General features: G+C 32.1%; 2 protein-coding genes across 2 annotated transcripts; one reads left to right on the forward strand and one right to left on the reverse strand.

Moving 5' to 3' along the window:
- Nucleotides 1–4,409: 4,409 nt before the first annotated feature.
- Nucleotides 4,410–6,483, forward strand: LOC142542830 (IRK-interacting protein-like). The gene is made up of 2 exons (XM_075649668.1): nt 4,410–4,754; nt 4,968–6,483. The coding sequence occupies exons 1-2, from the start codon at nt 4,683–4,685 to the stop codon at nt 6,363–6,365; spliced, it is 1,470 nt and encodes a 489-aa protein (XP_075505783.1). The 5' UTR covers nt 4,410–4,682; the 3' UTR covers nt 6,366–6,483.
- A 784-nt stretch (nt 6,484–7,267) lies between these two features.
- Nucleotides 7,268–11,288, reverse strand: LOC142542831 (deoxyribodipyrimidine photo-lyase). Its single transcript, XM_075649670.1, has 9 exons — nt 10,882–11,288; nt 9,961–10,301; nt 9,643–9,883; nt 9,232–9,389; nt 9,109–9,145; nt 8,896–8,954; nt 8,199–8,280; nt 8,031–8,102; nt 7,268–7,573 (listed from the first exon to the last, which is right to left on the reverse strand). Exons 1-9 carry the CDS (start codon nt 11,185–11,187, stop codon nt 7,400–7,402), a joined length of 1,470 nt encoding a protein of 489 aa, XP_075505785.1. The 5' UTR covers nt 11,188–11,288; the 3' UTR covers nt 7,268–7,399.
- Between the last annotated feature and the right edge of the window lie 6,078 nt (nt 11,289–17,366).

The raw sequence follows: 17,366 nt of genomic DNA on the forward strand, positions 1-17,366 counted from the left end.
TAAAATTTTAACTGTAAGTTTATGTAGTTTAGCGGATAGAATTAGTGTTTTTTGGGGTTTAGGTTATAGGTTCAATTCTTACCGAGATCATTTTTTTATTCTTTTATTTTTCAATTTATTTTTTAATTTATGTATCAAAATTACAGTGTAGATCCTCAGTATTTATTATAATTATATTTTGATCTTCATTTAAATATAAATCAAATGATGTCATTTAAGACTCAGTACTATGTTTTTTTTAAAAAAATGATTAAATGATTTTTAGAAATATTTCTTTTTTGTGCAAGAATAATTATATACATGCATGCGCCTTTAATGTGTGATTGTACGAATCAGAAGAATTTATTGTCGATGACCAAATTCTTTGATTATATTCAAATTAAATAGTATTACAGTAAATACTTTGGAAAGACAAAACATATTTCTGTATTTTTTTTCCTTTCGTTTTAGTTTTAAAATAATGTGTCTGATTTGATATTTTAGTTTGTATTGTCCTCCCAAACACCAAACTGATTCTGGTATGAAACTGAGGTTAACTGTCAGAATGACTCATTATAATTTTTCAAACCTATTGTCCCTTAAAATTTTAAGGGATAATAGGTTTGAAAAATTTACTCGATTTCTACACACATTCGAACAACTACTTCATGAATGGTACATGGAAGTTTTTAGACATGGTTACTATGACACTCAAATCACAATATGCCTCATAAAATAGAGAAAACTCACAATACAAGTACACACAAAAATGCGACATCAACTGAATGAAATCTAGATATATATATATATATATATATATATATATATATATATATATATATATAATTAAAATATAGCTTAAATCGAATATTTCGAGATTGAGCTTGAGTAACTTTAAACGTTCTCGAGTCGAGCTCGAGTTTGAAATCTTGATCGAGTCGAGCTCGAATTCGAGTATACTATTTTTTCGAGTCGAACACGAGTAGTATGATATTCGAGCTCCACTCAGCTCAATTGCACCCCTCTAATATGGCCTAAGAGACCAACCCTATCACTAGCTTTGTCGGGCAACTTTAGCCCACTCGTGTGTGGCCTGACATGCTCATGATTTCAAACTAGGTCGAATCGAGACAAGAACCCCTAGTTGGGTCTAGTTCTCGCCTTTCATGCTCATTCTAGAAACCTCCCTACAAACAGACCTCTTAGCTCATGCTTGAGTTTGTCAACACTTCGGACTGGGGCTACGTGCCTAGAAGTTTACTTTTAACTACTTCAGCCGACAATAAAATCACCTCGTCATACCATCACTCGACCATCTTCTCACCTTGGTTTGTTTAAGGAACTCGGGTATATCCCGGGAAGTCACAAGATATGTTAATGATTATTGAGCATGGTAATTCATACTGTGAGCCCAACTTACACTAAAACTACTAAATTCCATGAACTTGTTGAATCATCGAGTCTGTCCTTTTACATTAAGCCATTGGCCGTCTGGTATCCTCTTCCTCGAACACTGATTACCTCGGTTACTTTCTTAGTTTAAAGAACTTGGTATAGGTCTTAGTGGGATCGACACCTATTCGAGCATCAATTATTTTGATTAATCATGATGAGAATGGTAAAATGTAATGTTTTTGAAAAATAGTGAATGATTGAATACAACATTGAGAAAAAATGGACTATATTTACTTCTGTGAATATTAATTAATAGAAAAAAGGACGTGTTAATATATTATGTATAAGTTTAAGAGGTGAATACGAAGGAGCCTCGTGTTCCTTGCACGGATGCGCCGTGGAAGATGGGCTGCAGCATTTAATAAGTTTTTAGGACCATGGGATGGACCTACCTACCATGCTCAATGTACAAGACCGACTGAGGCGTATTTTTGGAGGAATGTTCTCTTCTATGATAAGTTCGTGAAATGTTTTAAATGTGTGACGAGCAGGCTTTCGCCATTGATGATACTTATTATTGTCTTTTTTATACCATTTTTAAAATAATTTCAAGTCACATCGTTTGATGATTTTTAAAAGAATTTCCGGAGACCAAGGAGCTTCAACGGCATATAAGTGAGCTGTTAGATATGAGTTTTGTGCATGAGTCCATTTCTCCTTGTGTTGTGCCTGTTTTATTAGTTCCTAAGAAAGATGGCTCGTGACTAAGCATCCATGAAGGGTGTTATGATGTTTGGGAAGAGAAGCAAGCTAAGTCTGAGATTCATAGAGCTATTCGAAATTCTTGACGGAGTTGGGACAATTGCTTATCGTGTAGCTCTACTGCCGAATCCATCAACAAAAATGAAGAAGGAAAAATTCTAAGAAAATTGGAAGAAGTTTCGGCCAAAGGGGGAAGAAAATTGAAAAAGTGAAGAATTTTCTTGGTGCTTGAAAAAGTTAAAAGTTGCATGTGCATGTCATGTTTTGTTTATTGAAAAAGTTGTCTCACAACTCTTCATCTCTCTTGCATGCAATTTATTTGGGCGTTCAACGACACGTTTATATGTGGTCAATAGAAATGTTCATGCAAAGAAATCAAAGTTTTAACCACACCAAAGTGTCACATCAAGTCACCCCACGAAATGATAATAATAATATTTCATTAAACATCAAAAAAATTAAGTTCCTCTCCTTCTTAAATCTAGTTAACATCAAAATGACATTCATACAAATGTATGAGATTTACAGAACTTGCAGATTGATATTTGATTTTTTTTAAAAAAACAAAACATTTCTACAAAATATATGGAAACTCCCGAAATTATTTGAAAAATCATGTCAAACATATTTAATATCGTGTTCTTTTAAAATTTTGATGTCATTACCACTTATGTTGAATATGCTTATAGAAATTATAGATCGTATTGGAGTCAAACATTAATTACACTTTTTTTACTACTATTCAATTTTCATCGACATCTAACTAATAAAGACATAAACGTGTGAAGAAATCAAAGCCGGATTTGATTCACACTATTACTAGAATTGAATATTGAATATTGTTTCATTTAAGTTCTAAAATCATTAATATGTTTTATAATAATAATAATTTATACAAATTAGTTGGATTTTGATGAAAGTATTTCAAATGGAATAAATTGAAATCAACAACCTAATTCACTATATTTGTCTGGATATAATGCGTTTGAATTCTATGTATTTTAATTTCCTTCCTTATTATCTGATATATATATATATATATATATGATATCAAATTATTACAAGATTGAGTCATTTCGAAATAATTTATCATTTTTTTAGAATCCAAAACACAGCCTAAATCTGGCAATTTCTTGATTATTTTTACCCAAATTTCAATATCATAGATATATATATATATATATATATATATATAACATCAAAACTTGTATATATATATAATTTTGAAATTTGACGACTGCATGCATGAATGGGATGGGTCGCACGCAAGTCAATTGACACCTCATTTCCATTAATGGGACACGTCATATGAATTATTATTTTTTTTAAGTAGAAGTAGATTTATAAATAAATTGAATATTTTGTTTGTATGTGAAGGTCTCTTTTAATCGAGGGGATATCCTGGCTAGTTACCTCAACCATAAAATTATGTAAAAATATATGTTGATGAAATATTAAAAAATAAAAGTAATAATTATATCAATAAAACGTGTTTTAAAAATAAAAAAGAGGATAGCACCTCTTATAAAATATTAAAATAAGTAATTTCGAATATTAAAATAAATATGTTACTTGCACTTTAGTCTAGTTTTCAAGCAAAACGTTATTTTCGTGAAATCTAATCAACACTTCGTTTTGTCTTTGGCACTAACACTTTGAGTTATAATCACGAATTAATGATTATATTACAGAATCATGTCAGTGTTTCCAAGACGAGAAATATAATGTGTTTTTTTTATTTTTTGTCACTATTTCGTATCGATTTAATTTCATTTATCTGAGTTGTATATATGTATTTTGGATAAGAGAATGTCTCATTGTCTCTTATGAGACAGTCTCACAAATTTTTATCTGTGAACGAGTTAACCCTACCGATATTCACAATAAAAAGTAATACTCTTAGCATAAAAAAGTAATATTTTTTCGTGGGTGACCCAAATAAAAGATCTGTCTCACAAAATACGACCTGTGAGATCTTCTCACGCAAGTTTTTACCTTTGGATAATTTTCTCTAGTTGAGATAACTTTTGAGTTCACTCTTTGTTTTATTTTAGATTGTAGTTAAACTCGAATCATAATCTTTAACATTTTTATTATATATAATATAAAATTGGATCCTCCGATCCATCAATATTAATTGAAATATAAATATAAATAAGTTTTAAAAAATCAAATATAAATATATATTTTTTGAGTAATTTAGTCATAAATCAAATGAATCAGATTCTAAAAAAAAAAAAAAGAATTTTCCTTCCAAAAAGCGCTGAACGGTGGCCCGCTGTATTTAGTAATTGTTCTGCATCTGCATTTGGGTGGATGAAGATGAAATAATTGTCGGTATATGGCTTCGTCCGTCACAAATTGAAAGTTGAAACATTCAAAAATCAAGTCTTTTGGAGATTACCATCGAGGGAAAGCGAAAACCTTAAACAAAATTATTGTACCGTGAAAAGGGGATGAAAGTGCCCATGCAAAATCAACATATTTTTTCGAAGTATGCAGTTTATGTTTCGCAGTAAAGTTTAATTCCGATAAAGTTTTGGATAATGAAATCAATGGCCACTGCTTCGGCCGCTAAACCTTCCGTTTCTCCTCACAACCCGCTTCACTTCACCCCTGTAAGTATTATCTTCTACACTAGAACATTTTTGTGCGACTGTTTTATTTTTCTTGAATAAAAGAGCGAAAACTTTTTACAGTAAAATCCCACATCCAGTTTTATGTTTTTACGGGATAAGAATGAGTAAAATCTTTTCGTTTCTATGCTTTTTGGCTCATGACTTGAATTCTGGTCTGGGTTTTGTTTTTATTTTTTTATTTGGGTTATGAAGATTGAAGAGGGAAATGAAGATGAGGAATTTCAGCAAGGGCTAAGCAGTTTCAGAGCTACTACGCCAAGTGAACATCTGGATAAAAGAAAGACTGACTATAAGCACCAGGCGACGCCATTGCATTCTGAGAAAGCTAGAGGCAAGGGGTCTTCGAGAAAGAGGCAAGAAGGTGATGATTCGGCAGGGGTTTTGTGCAACAAGTGCAGGCCAAGCAGTCGGGAGAAAATTTTTTCAGTAGCTAATTTGGAAAATAATGGAGTTTTTAAGCAGTCTATGGTTAGTCCAAACGCGTTTTTGAGGTCTGTTTTGGGTTCTCTAGGAAAGAAAAGCCCACGGCTGTCGGAAGGTAGCGGAGGCGGTGGCTCCGCCGTGTCAAGGGAGGAGCATTTGAAGAATGCGGTGGCTGAGCTCTCAAATAAGCTGATTCAGGCCACTAGGAACAGGGATGAGGCCATTCTTGAATCTTCAAAGTTGAAGTCTTCGTTGGCTGAGCTTGAGAAGAAGCTTAATAAATTGGAAATTTACTGTCATAGCTTGAAATCTGGGCTTGAAGTTTGTAGCAATGATAAAAATTATCAGTATCAAAAGCATCAGAAGTCTCTCAGTGTGAATTATCAATGTGTTAAAGTTGGCGATCAAGAAAAAGTTATTCAACATTTCTTGGTTTTAGTCTCTGAGTCAAGATCGTCCGTTCGGATTCTGAGCCGGGCTTTGTCGCATCAGATAAGGCAAATGGGGGTAAAAGTGTTTGATAAGATTTTGTTGCTTCTCCAACCTTATGATATAAAGATTTCATTTTCAAGAAATCCAAGGGCCTTGCTTTTCTACATGGAAGCTTTGTTAAACAGGGCACTCTTCGAAGATTTCGAATCCATCGAGTTTCAAAAGAGTGCTTCAAATCAGATTCTGAATCCGATGGATCGTTGTGAAGCGAATTTTGCCATGTTTGCTCGGTTGCATGGGTTGACATGGGAGCAGGTGTTGAACAATGGAACCAGGCATTTTAGTGAAGATTTCAGCAAGTTCTGTGACAGGAAAATGAGTGAGATTGTAGCTATGTTGGGTTGGAACCGGGCATGGCCCGAACCGCTTTTGCAAGCATTTTTCGGAGCTTCTAAAGCTGTATGGCTGGTGCACCTTTTGGCTAACTCGGTACACCCGGGTCTACCCATTTTCAGAGTTGATAAAGGAGTCAGTTTCGATCCAATTTACATGGAGGACATGAATGTAGACAAGGTTAAAAGGCTAATACCTACAATTGTTCGAATCATGGTGACTCCCGGATTCTATGTGTATGACAATGTGATAAAATGCAAGGTTCTTTGCAGGTATTATAACAGCAGTGGTGGCATCGTTTTCGACTCGACAGACAAAGGTTCAACCCCTTCTCCTACCTAGAACATGCAACTTCGATTAGAATCTTGATTAATGAGACTTTTGTATGTTTTGATTTGATGCATATTATTTGATTTTATACTCAGGATTGTGTCAAATGAAAAAGGGTTTGTTTTGGCCATTGTTCTTTGTCTTTGTTCGTATGGCTCCACTCATATGGTGGTCAGCATTCTAGTTTTAGCAGCTTTTCACGTTGTTTGATTGATGGTCAAATTGCTTGGCAACGTGTTAACGTCAAACAGTGGCATGCATTCATTCTATCTACAAATTGTTTCGAAATCAAGATCATTTATTTGATTCTCGTTAACCGGTCAAAATGGAGCAGTTAGTGAGAACAGGGTTGTTGAATTCTTGGGATAAACGATCGGCCACACCGGCCCATGAGTTACTATGTGAATCAAAACATTGAGATTTGATGTTTGAGGAAGATAGCAATGCAAAAATTAATTATTAATAGCTAAAAAATTTGGTAAGGCAAAACCATCGTGCTTAAAGTTACACCTTTTGGTTTAAGATGGTTGTGAATCCACGTATGGATTTGTAGGTGTTCCTTTTTTTGTCTGTATGTTAGTAATGCTTGCCTGGTGGGTGAAGGCATGCTAGTGGCACAGTGACTTCTATTGTCCATATTTGTGGAATGTGGACAACACATTACAGTCATGTAGCTGAGGCAGTTTTGAGAGGGCACAAATTAATGGTGGGGGTAATGAAAGCATCGTCAGATTGGTCAAACGCACGAACCCGGACATTTTTCTTGTAAAACAAGAGCAACTGCTCCTGCGGCGTAGCTCAATACAAGATTATTTGAACTTCTTTAGTTCTCAACATTCACGCATAATTCGAGTGGAAAATTCATTTCCAAAGAAAAATGAAGGGTGGACGAGAAGAAAATTGACAAGATTAAAGATGAACTAAAGCCGCAACAGATTACAACATATAAATCAGATGCTCAAACGAATCATCTCAACATTAACACAAACAGTCTCGGAAATGTAGCATCCTGATTTGTGTTTACGACACAAGTAGGCTGCCAATCCTCAACTTTTCAGTTGTTTTGCGTTGTTTTCAAGACAGGCTTCTACTTTCCTTTTCTTGCATTCACCTGTTATCCTCTTAACATAAGCAATATAGCCATCCACATCAAATTTCCTCTTGCACCCAGCATAGTTCATGTATCGTACTTTCCCGAAAACTGGTCGCTCTCTCCACCCCTATATGACCATCAAACAACCCGAGTCGTTAAATTGGAATAACACGTTTGGAAATTAGAATTTAGGATAGTCTTTACTCATTTAACAGTGTCTCTCTCAAATTGCATCCCCATTTGGCATCCAAAACGGGAAGTAATCCCAAGTACCAAGAATGACGAGAAAAAAATCTCACAGCAAAAGAGTGTAATTCAATAACATCAAATAAAATTCAGCACCATATACCAGATATATCGTAAAGCCCCAAGTCCATGCAAAGCAATACTAATCTACATGATGAGTTGCAGTTGCACTAGCAATGACTTCATAAACCAATGAGGGATGTTACCGGTGATACTACTAATACAACGAGTGACAACTTCGTGTACAATGACAGATAAGTGTGATCAGCTTCAAACAGAATGAAAAAATCACGATGCTTAAATTGGTAATCTTTAAAGAATGAAAAAACCAAATATACCTGGTCATGTACTCCGCATATTGACCACATGCATCCAACATAACCATTAGGATCCCTTCCGTCTATTTCATACTGCAACAGAAACAGATGATAAAAAAGGATGATGATCTCCTGGTATGTATTTGGTTGTTATACAAACCAGTACTTTACCAAAAAAATGAATAAGACCTTATCATTTAAATATATTGATATTGCAAGAGCTTCCTCTGGCCCAATAGTCCATTCAAGAATCTTTTTCGCCCAATACATCCTGCATTTATTCCTAAACAATCAACTTCCCAAACCAAAATTAAGAAGAACAAGTTGTGGACTCTTCATTATATACTATACTTAATAGGAGCTCAATTTGCTAATTAACTAAGATCAGAATATTGTGAAGCAGAAAGCTAAAGGCTTGTCATTGATTGTCTACAGATAATAGCAAAGGGCATTTTATTTCTGGTCAGACCATGGGCCAGTTTAGTTTGTCCCTTGTAATAGCAAAGATTTGGTCATTGCCATGATCATAATTTGTCCAACACATGCTCAGGGCTTTCAGAAGTTCAATTTACTCAATATACTCTGGCTATAAGCCATTTTATGTTAAAATTTGAGAACCAACAATTTTCACAGTCACCGTTAAGTTAAAATTGTATACTTGCTCCAATACAGGTACAGACATGATCAAAATAGCAGAACAAGAATCCGAACGTCAAAGGATTCAAGAAATAGCAGTGTCATAGTAAGAAAAATCAGAGGTATGATAAGAGAAATAACAAGAAAAATGATAGGCATGACATGATGCCATAAAATAAAGATACATCGAACCACCTTTTAAACCATAAAAGATAAGGAAAACGAGAAAAAGTCCTCGAAAATGACTTGCCTCATGAAACCATGCATCTTTCCAAAATGAACCATTTCTAACTGAGCGGCATTCCAAAGCTAAAAGCATATGGTGGAAGGAACAGTTAGAAAATATGTGACATTAATGTGTACACAACACTAATTCTAAGCTAAACTTATCATTAAATACCAGAAATCCAGGCACAAAACATTATGATTAAACCGAATCTCAACAACTGTAGCTATCACTCACCGGATCAGCGGTCTGTGCCTTCTCCAATTGCTCTCTCCTATAAGAGAAACAAAATTGTGCATCGTCAGTCGAACCATAACAAATGAATCTATCCCATGGAACAAATTCGTGAAAATCACTCACGTGTATAAATGCTCCCGTTTATCAGAGGCATGGTCCATCAAAGTCTTGCGAGCCCACTCCCATGCACCCTGTAATGAATCATAATGTGGCTGGTAGAAGCAGAAATTATCAGCAAGTTCTCTCCGAACGATCAATTCCTCCAAGAATGCGTCAATTGCCTTCAAAATAGTAATCATCACAAGTTTTATATCGATTAAAACACCCGTGGACAACAATTTGAAGATCAAACACAGAGCAAGTCAGGTAGCATCTCGATCTATATCACTGCACTAAATTTAATATGAGTATTATTTGATTAACGAAGACATTAAAATAACTCAGACTACCAGAAGAAATTTTACAAAGCATAGTGAATATTTAAGCTACTAACTTTGAACGCTAATATTTGAATGGACAAATTTGACCGCAAACCTCAGGACAAAGCTTCCGAACTCTGCGTGCCTCCAACGCACAACGCTGTGCTGATATCTTTCCGAAGTGCAAATACGGGGAAAGGCCAGACAGCCCTTTTGGTTTGAGTGGATTATTTCTGTCTGAGTTATAATTCTTCAATCTTGTAGTCAAAAACCCATTTTTCTTCCCCATTAGTACTTCTAGTGCAGCTTCTTCACCTGGATCACACCATTCAAGTTCTGGAACTTCTGCTCCTCGCCTAAGCGTACAGAAAGATAAACACCAGCTACAGAACCTGAATAGATCGGATAACATAAAAGGAGTTTAGTATCTCACCTTAGAGCGTCCGCAATGAGGTTTTCCCAATCCACATCTTTACTCGAGGAAGCCCATTTTCTTTTAGGAGACATGAGTTCGGGAAACTCGATCAGATATTCAGGAAGCTTTTTGTTTATTTTGCCCCTTAGGGTCCTAGCACCATATTCCAGTTTATCCGATGCCACCCAAACAGGCACTATATTGTGTGCATCAACTTCATGAACTGATACTGATTCATTCACCCTCTTGCATATTTCATTTTTCCAAAGCTGAACCTCTCGCAGAGGTGAAAAGTCTGTTACCAAGAGTGACGCATCACATTCATCTAGGAAATTTGGAATGGTGTCCACAGCTTCACCCTATAAATCAAATTAACCAAAACAGTGTATCAACTTAGCAAAACAATTCATCTTCAGTACTCCTCACTCCTCCAGTCCAAGCCGACAAACAAATCAATCATCAGTAGAATTCTGAAAGATATCCAAATGCATAGTTGACATGCAAATAGAAAGGTACATGATGGCAAAATCACTAATATAAACAATGAACCCATGAGATGAGCACACAACCAGTGACTGGGGGAAGTCAAAGTATGCGCAACATAAGATTGAAAACACATAACCACTCTAAGACTTTTTAGGATGCAAAATAATTACAAGCTACTGCTTCACACTACGATTCGATCCTATTTATGTTGTCAGGTCACGAATTAATTAGAAGATCATTTACTAAACCAATAATGCCGAGTTCTCGACGGAAAAATGAGAAAAATCAAATTTTTAGAACAATTTTTCCTAAAGTTTAAGTTTCACGCTGAACGACCAGTCAATCCCCACATCACCCCAGACAAATTATAATGTCAGCCCGCATATAAATTATCGCTAGGGATCAGAGGCAGCACAAAATTTTTCATGAACAAAAGCTTGAAATTCGACCTACCTGAAACAAGAAAAAAGGTATTTTCAGATTTTCTCGAAGACGAGAGTGCAATTCACGGAGACCCCTGAGCATAAACCCGAAATGCCGAGCCTTGGCACCCTTAAACTGATTGAACAAATTAAAGGCTATTGCCACTGGTACATCTCGTTGGTTGGCCTGAATGATGGCATGGATCAAAGCCCAGTTGTCCCTCAGCCGTTGATCTCTGAACATCCAGTACACAACAGGACCAGTGGCCTTGTGATCCGAAGCTTGCTTCAGGACCCGAAATCGGCCCGGCTGGACAGGGGGAATCGAGGAAGACATCGCCGAGGCAGAGCTATTGAGAACCCGGGGACGTAGATTTCTAGTTCCTACTACGAGAAGTGGAGGGAAATTAAAATGGAAAGCTTAACAGTCGTGGTTCTGAAATAAGACACGTAAGAGGCTTCTCACTCCTCCCTTTTGCTGACGTTGCTTTAATACTTTTGAAAAATAATAATAATTTATTACCAGTAATTGAAGGGCATTTAAATGTAATGAATGACTAAATTACTATTTCAAATAATTAAATTAAAAATAAATAAAATCATATCATAATTATAAAATTAATAAATAACAAAATTATGATTTAAAATAATAAGATTAAAAAAATTTAAATTATAATTTAAAAAAACGAAGTAAACTATTTTATCTCCATCTTTAATATTCTTAATAAAAAATAAATAGATGAGATAACCCTTCTTTCCACAATCATATTTTGCTATCACAAAAAAATTTTATGAGACGGTCTCATGAGTCAATTTTGTGAGGTTTGTCTCATATTTGCGTCATCAATTAAAAATATTATTTTTTATATCAAAAGTATTACTTATTATAGTAAATATGCCAAAGTTGACTTATCTCATGGATAAAAAAAATATCTAATATTTTGTTATTTTCCAACATTACATTTGCTATGAGGCATCTAGAAGTTGATTGTTTTATCTTGTTTCATCTTGCATGTGATTAAGTGTCTATAATAATTAATTAAATTTATAAATGTTTATGTTCATATCTTTTAATTTACTATACATATGTTACATATCAATTATTATTTGATCGTACGAATCAAACGACGTCTTTTATAATAAATTATTGAATGTAATGAATGCAATTTACACGGTGTTTACAATGTCATTGCAATTTATTATCTTCGTATATATTTTGAGGCAATAATACCAACTCGTCATTTTTTCTATCAATTTTTAATTGTTTTTGTAATATTTTATATTATTCACTACTTTAAAAGTGTTTTTATATCTTTTCGGGTAATTTTAACTATTATGGACTTATAAATGCATCAAAATTAATTAAAAATGTAGTAACAGTAACTTAATTGTTTTTGTAATATTTGATATTATTCAAAATAGTTTTTACTATATATTATTTTTTTAATGATTACATATATTTTGTGTGTGTATATATATGTATTCTAAATTAGTTTTTGAATTATGTGAATATATGCATATATATATATATATATATGTATATTTTCATATTTTTATGATGCTATGACTTAATCTAAAAAAATCATTTAGTAACCTTTTTTATGGTAACCATTTAATAACTTTTGAAATATTATTATTTGTACCTAAAGATTATGATATATCCTTATTAATTTTTTTTAAAGGAAAAAAATACAGTTATATTTTGGACTTTTTTGATGATGAAATATTTTGAATTTATTTTACCTCAATAAAACATCTATCTACATCACTTACCTCGAGATAATTTTTTTACTAATATATTATATGCTTTTGAATTTTCATAAATTTTCTCCTAATTTTTATATCAAATAATTATATCAATAATTTTAAAATTAATATATACATCATATCTATTTTAATCATTATTATTTTTCCAATTTTTTCTATTCATTCTTTCTTATCAACAATTAATTCATACACTCAATTATATTTCTACTGCAAAATAGATATAATATAATATGTAAAGAACCGAGTGACACTTAAAAAAAAATGAAGTTAGACCCAAAGCCTGAACGCTACTCAAATAAAAAAATTAGAAGACCATAAGAAAAAACACGCAAGCATCAAAGAGATTAATTAAAATCAATGCCAACGTCTAAAAAGAAACATGGAAATTAGATACGATGATATAATTGCTGAATTTAATCGAAGAAAAAAGCATGAAAAATAAATAAAAAGATGAAAAAGATATTAAAAGATTCGAAAATTGTACAAGAAAAGGATTGAAAAAACTAAATTATGATTGTTTAAAATGATAGATAAGCTGTGAAATAATATTGTTATTGAATAAATTTATGAAAAAATTATGTGTATACATTCATTTGCAAATTTAAGATCGACATTAATAATGTACTTAAATTCGTTACATACGTACAACGTATGTGCCATACTAACAGTGCATAAGAGATATACAGCCATTGAAAACATGGGACATTTTTAGTTATAATGGTTTTAAAAATCATTGGTTGGCCCAAATTTAGAGAGACCTGATCGGAAGCCCAGACCCAATTATTTGACCCGTGGCTTCTTTGTTCAACTCATTTTACAATGGACCAGCCCCACATGATCGTGTGCTTTCTTCCATAGCCCATTTATAAAAATTATGAAAGTTTATTTTTTTTTATTAATCTTTAAAAAATATTCAAATTTTAACTTTTATACGTCAAATTTGCCATTCCTCGAAATTATTCGATATTATAAAAAATATTAAATATAATTTATATTATATTGAGGGGGAAAAGGGGTATAATTATGCCACAATTAGATCTCATTATATTAATTATTATATCTAATTAATTTAACTAAAAAGGAGGGTAAAAACAAAAGGAAACACTTCTAATTGAGTTTTGAGTAAAGTTACGGAAAGACCATACTACTTTATCACGTGTTAATAATCATTTAATGCCCCTAGTTATGTAATTATGCTCCATCTCTTATTATATAATAATAATAATTATTATTATTAAAAATAATAATAGCTACTTGTTCGACGCCTTTCGTAATAATTAAAAATAATAATAGCTACTTGTTCGACGCCTTTCGTGCATATAATTATTTTAATTTGAAAAAATATTTTTTTAACGATTTTTACCATAGAAGTAATAGGGAAAGAGGATGATTTACATATTAATCACATGAGATTTATTGGACAAACAAGTAGTTTTAAATAATATACTGTCACGTGTTTTTATCATAATTTTTCGTTAAAGAATAAATATTTTATTTTAAATTATTTATTGAAAAAATATATTTTCGGTCCTATTAATAATGAATTTGAATTTTTTAATCATGTGATTTTTATTGTGTTAATGATAAATTTGCATTTTTAATCACTTAACTTGTATTATTTTGCTTTTTGGTCACGATGAGTTTGAATTTTTAATCATATAATTTGTATGTTTATTTATTTATTTTTTGGTCTTTTTTTAACAAAGTCGACCATGTTTCTTTCAAAATAATATATATAAAAAATCATGACACATTTGCAATTTTCATTTAAAAAATCTATGACAACATCCATAAGTAGTTCTGACAAACACGACGAACTCGAGTAAAAAAAAACATGCACGTTACAAGACTAAAAATACTAATTTAGCATTAACATGACCAAAATTGAAAAAAATATATGCAAGTTACATGATTTAAAATGTAAATTCGAAGTTAACATGGCCAAAAATATTTACTTTGTTTTATGTGCCTACTTAAAAATATTAAATTATTTTACTCTCTTGAAAATAACCCATAAGTTTTTTTTTTAATTATTTGAAAAGAAGAAGGAAAAAAAAAGGATAAATTGAATCCTTCACAAATTTAACCACAGCACTGATCAGAAATTACCGTGGGTTCAGCTTGGTGTGTCATGCTTGGTTACGACTTAGCTTTCACCACCAACGAACCAAATCATTTCAACCATACCTTCTTTCACTATTTCGGCATCATATAAATATAAATATTGCACAAAATTAATTACTAATTCAATCTCTTAATCTTCTTGACATTACCTATAAGGACAGGACACAAGTCTCATGCATCATTTCTCGTTTTCGCCCATTCATTTTTCCCATGGATTGATTAGATATCATCTTTTTTTCAATAAGTTTGGTGCATTGATTGGTACACATTGACATCTGTTTCTCATTGCGCTAAAAGAAGAGTAAGTATCTTGTGAGATGGTCTGACGGATCTTTAGTTATGAGACAAGTCAATCATGTCAATATTTACAATAAAAGGTAATATTTTTTCACTAGGTGATCCAAATAGGATATATGTTTAACAGAGATTTTTAAAACTCAAAAGATATAGTTGGTAGTAACAATGAAACTCAAATATTTTAAAACGTATAATATCTAAAGTGTCATATTTCGATTGTTCTTCTAGCAAAGACAGTTATTGCACTCCAACTATCATATTCACAAATGTGTAGTATATCGACAGGAATTAAGAATTCTGTTGGTGTTAGTCTATTGATTTCTTTGGTTGCTAATTATATTTTAATTTTACATTAAATGTGTATATATTATCTCGTATCATTAAAATTCACAAAAATTACAGAAATAAAAAGGATGTCCTTTTTGACATTCGAACTCGAGTAGGAGGCAAATACGAAGCAAAGAATTTGGTAAAGATGACATAAAGAAAGAAGACTTTTTTTGTAATAATAATATGCATGGAAAGATCATTACTCCACTACCTACAAGAGAGATGAAATGAAATAATAAATAAAGCAATAAAACTTGTACTTATCAATTTTTATCTATAATTCAATTGTATTTGATGTGAGTGAGTTCCAAATATTTAATTTGTGTGTGTGTGGTTAATTAAAATAGAGAAAACATATCATACAAGATTTATTTGGGAGACAAGCCTTGGCAAAATCTTTTAGAAACATAATTTTTTTTAAAAAAGAATGCCCTGGTCGAACTGATACATACTTACTCTGAAAAATAATATTTTATGACATAAAAATAATTTATGAGTCGGGTCGTGTATGATACATACTTACACTGAAAAGCTGAAAAGTAATGTGTGTGTGTATATATATATAGTTTTAATGTGTATATATTTATATATATATATACATTAAAACTACATATATATATATATATATATATATAAACCTAAAAACATCTAAAAAAGAAAAGAGTAGGTCTATTGTGAGACGGGTCTCACGAATCTTTATCTGCGAGACGAGTCAACCCTATCGATTTTTACAATAAAAAGTAATATTTTTTCATGGATGACCCAAATAAGATATATGTCTCACAAAATACGCCTCATTAGATCGTCTCATATAAGTTTTTCTTAAAAGAAAATTTTTATAATAAAATTGTCTAATAATGTGCAGTTGGTATTCTCAAAAAAATAAAAAAAAAGTGCAGTTGGCGAGGGGTCAATGTTAAATAAGGCTTTTTATGTTTTGACAAACCTCTTCCTGCCGACAACCATTCTGTCTCTCCGCTAAAATAGGTAATTACAATATGACATAAAGCCAAATTTAAAGGTATCATAATACTCTCTACTACTATTTTTATTTCGCTTTACTCCAAAAAGTTGGTCACTATTTTTCTTTTTTCATCTAATTTGACATTTGAATTTTATTTTTGGTAAAATATAAGTAATATTTTTCCAAATTTCATATATTTTAGAGACAATGTTAGCTACTATAGGTATTTTTAATTACTAATATGGTATAGTTTAAATAATGTGTGAATCTAATAGGGGCAAGAGGATGACTATCGTCTTTTTGTAAAAAAAAAAAAAAATCAAATTTTATTATTGTCCGAATTTGTGGGATTTTTGGGTCATTCCTTACACGTATTATATTATAAGATAAATTTGCGACAAGGTTACTTGTTAGACCACAATTTTCACTAAGTTTACATGAAAAGCGTAATAATTGAAGAGTGTCATATTTCTATGAGGGGTAGTATGGTGAAATATAGTGAATATATGGCAATCTACCATGTAAGAAAAGATTTTTACTTTAACTCAAATGATGATCGCTCAATTTCTAATGATTCCATCAATTTGTGCATATTTTAGGTACGTCAAAAACTTGTGTGATACGGTCTCACGAGTCATATTTTGTGAGACGAATATCTTATTTGGGTCATCCATGAAAAAATATTACTTTTTATGCTAAGAGTATTACTTTTTATTGTGAATATCGGTAGGATTGACCCGTCGATTCGTGAGACCGTCTCACAAGAGACTTACTCGTTAGTGAATACTTGTAGGCATGGATACATTAAAGTTAACATTTGTGAGTTTATTTCAAAGAATTTCACCCACACAACACAAATGGTATTTGGATTTAAGAATCATTAAGCTACTTGGTCGGCCATTATAATGTGATAATAACTTTTTCATACACGACATGATGGGAAACTTCGGGAGCGAAAGTTGATATCAATTCAATCGACAATACAATTTTAAAGGAAAAAGTAGAATGTGAAGATAAAAGAAAATTACAAATTT

This window comes from Primulina tabacum, chromosome 4 (assembly GCF_025594145.1).
Source record: "Primulina tabacum isolate GXHZ01 chromosome 4, ASM2559414v2, whole genome shotgun sequence".
NCBI lineage: Eukaryota > Viridiplantae > Streptophyta > Magnoliopsida > Lamiales > Gesneriaceae > Primulina > Primulina tabacum.

Bases quoted from the DNA above. Each gene is read 5' to 3' on its own strand.
- LOC142542830 (XM_075649668.1), top strand. From the start codon at position 4,683: ATGAAATCAATGGCCACTGCTTCGGCCGCTAAACCTTCCGTTTCTCCT. The intron at 4,755-4,967 runs GTAAGTATTATC...TGGGTTATGAAG, and splicing joins ACCCGCTTCACTTCACCCCT to ATTGAAGAGGGAAATGAAGA.
- LOC142542831 (XM_075649670.1), bottom strand. From the start codon at position 11,187: ATGTCTTCCTCGATTCCCCCTGTCCAGCCGGGCCGATTTCGGGTCCTG. The intron at 8,955-9,108 runs GTGAGTGATAGC...ATATGCTTTTAG, and splicing joins AGGCACAGACCGCTGATCCG to CTTTGGAATGCCGCTCAGTT. The intron at 8,103-8,198 runs GTCTTATTCATT...TTTCTGTTGCAG, and splicing joins CAATATATTTAAATGATAAG to TATGAAATAGACGGAAGGGA.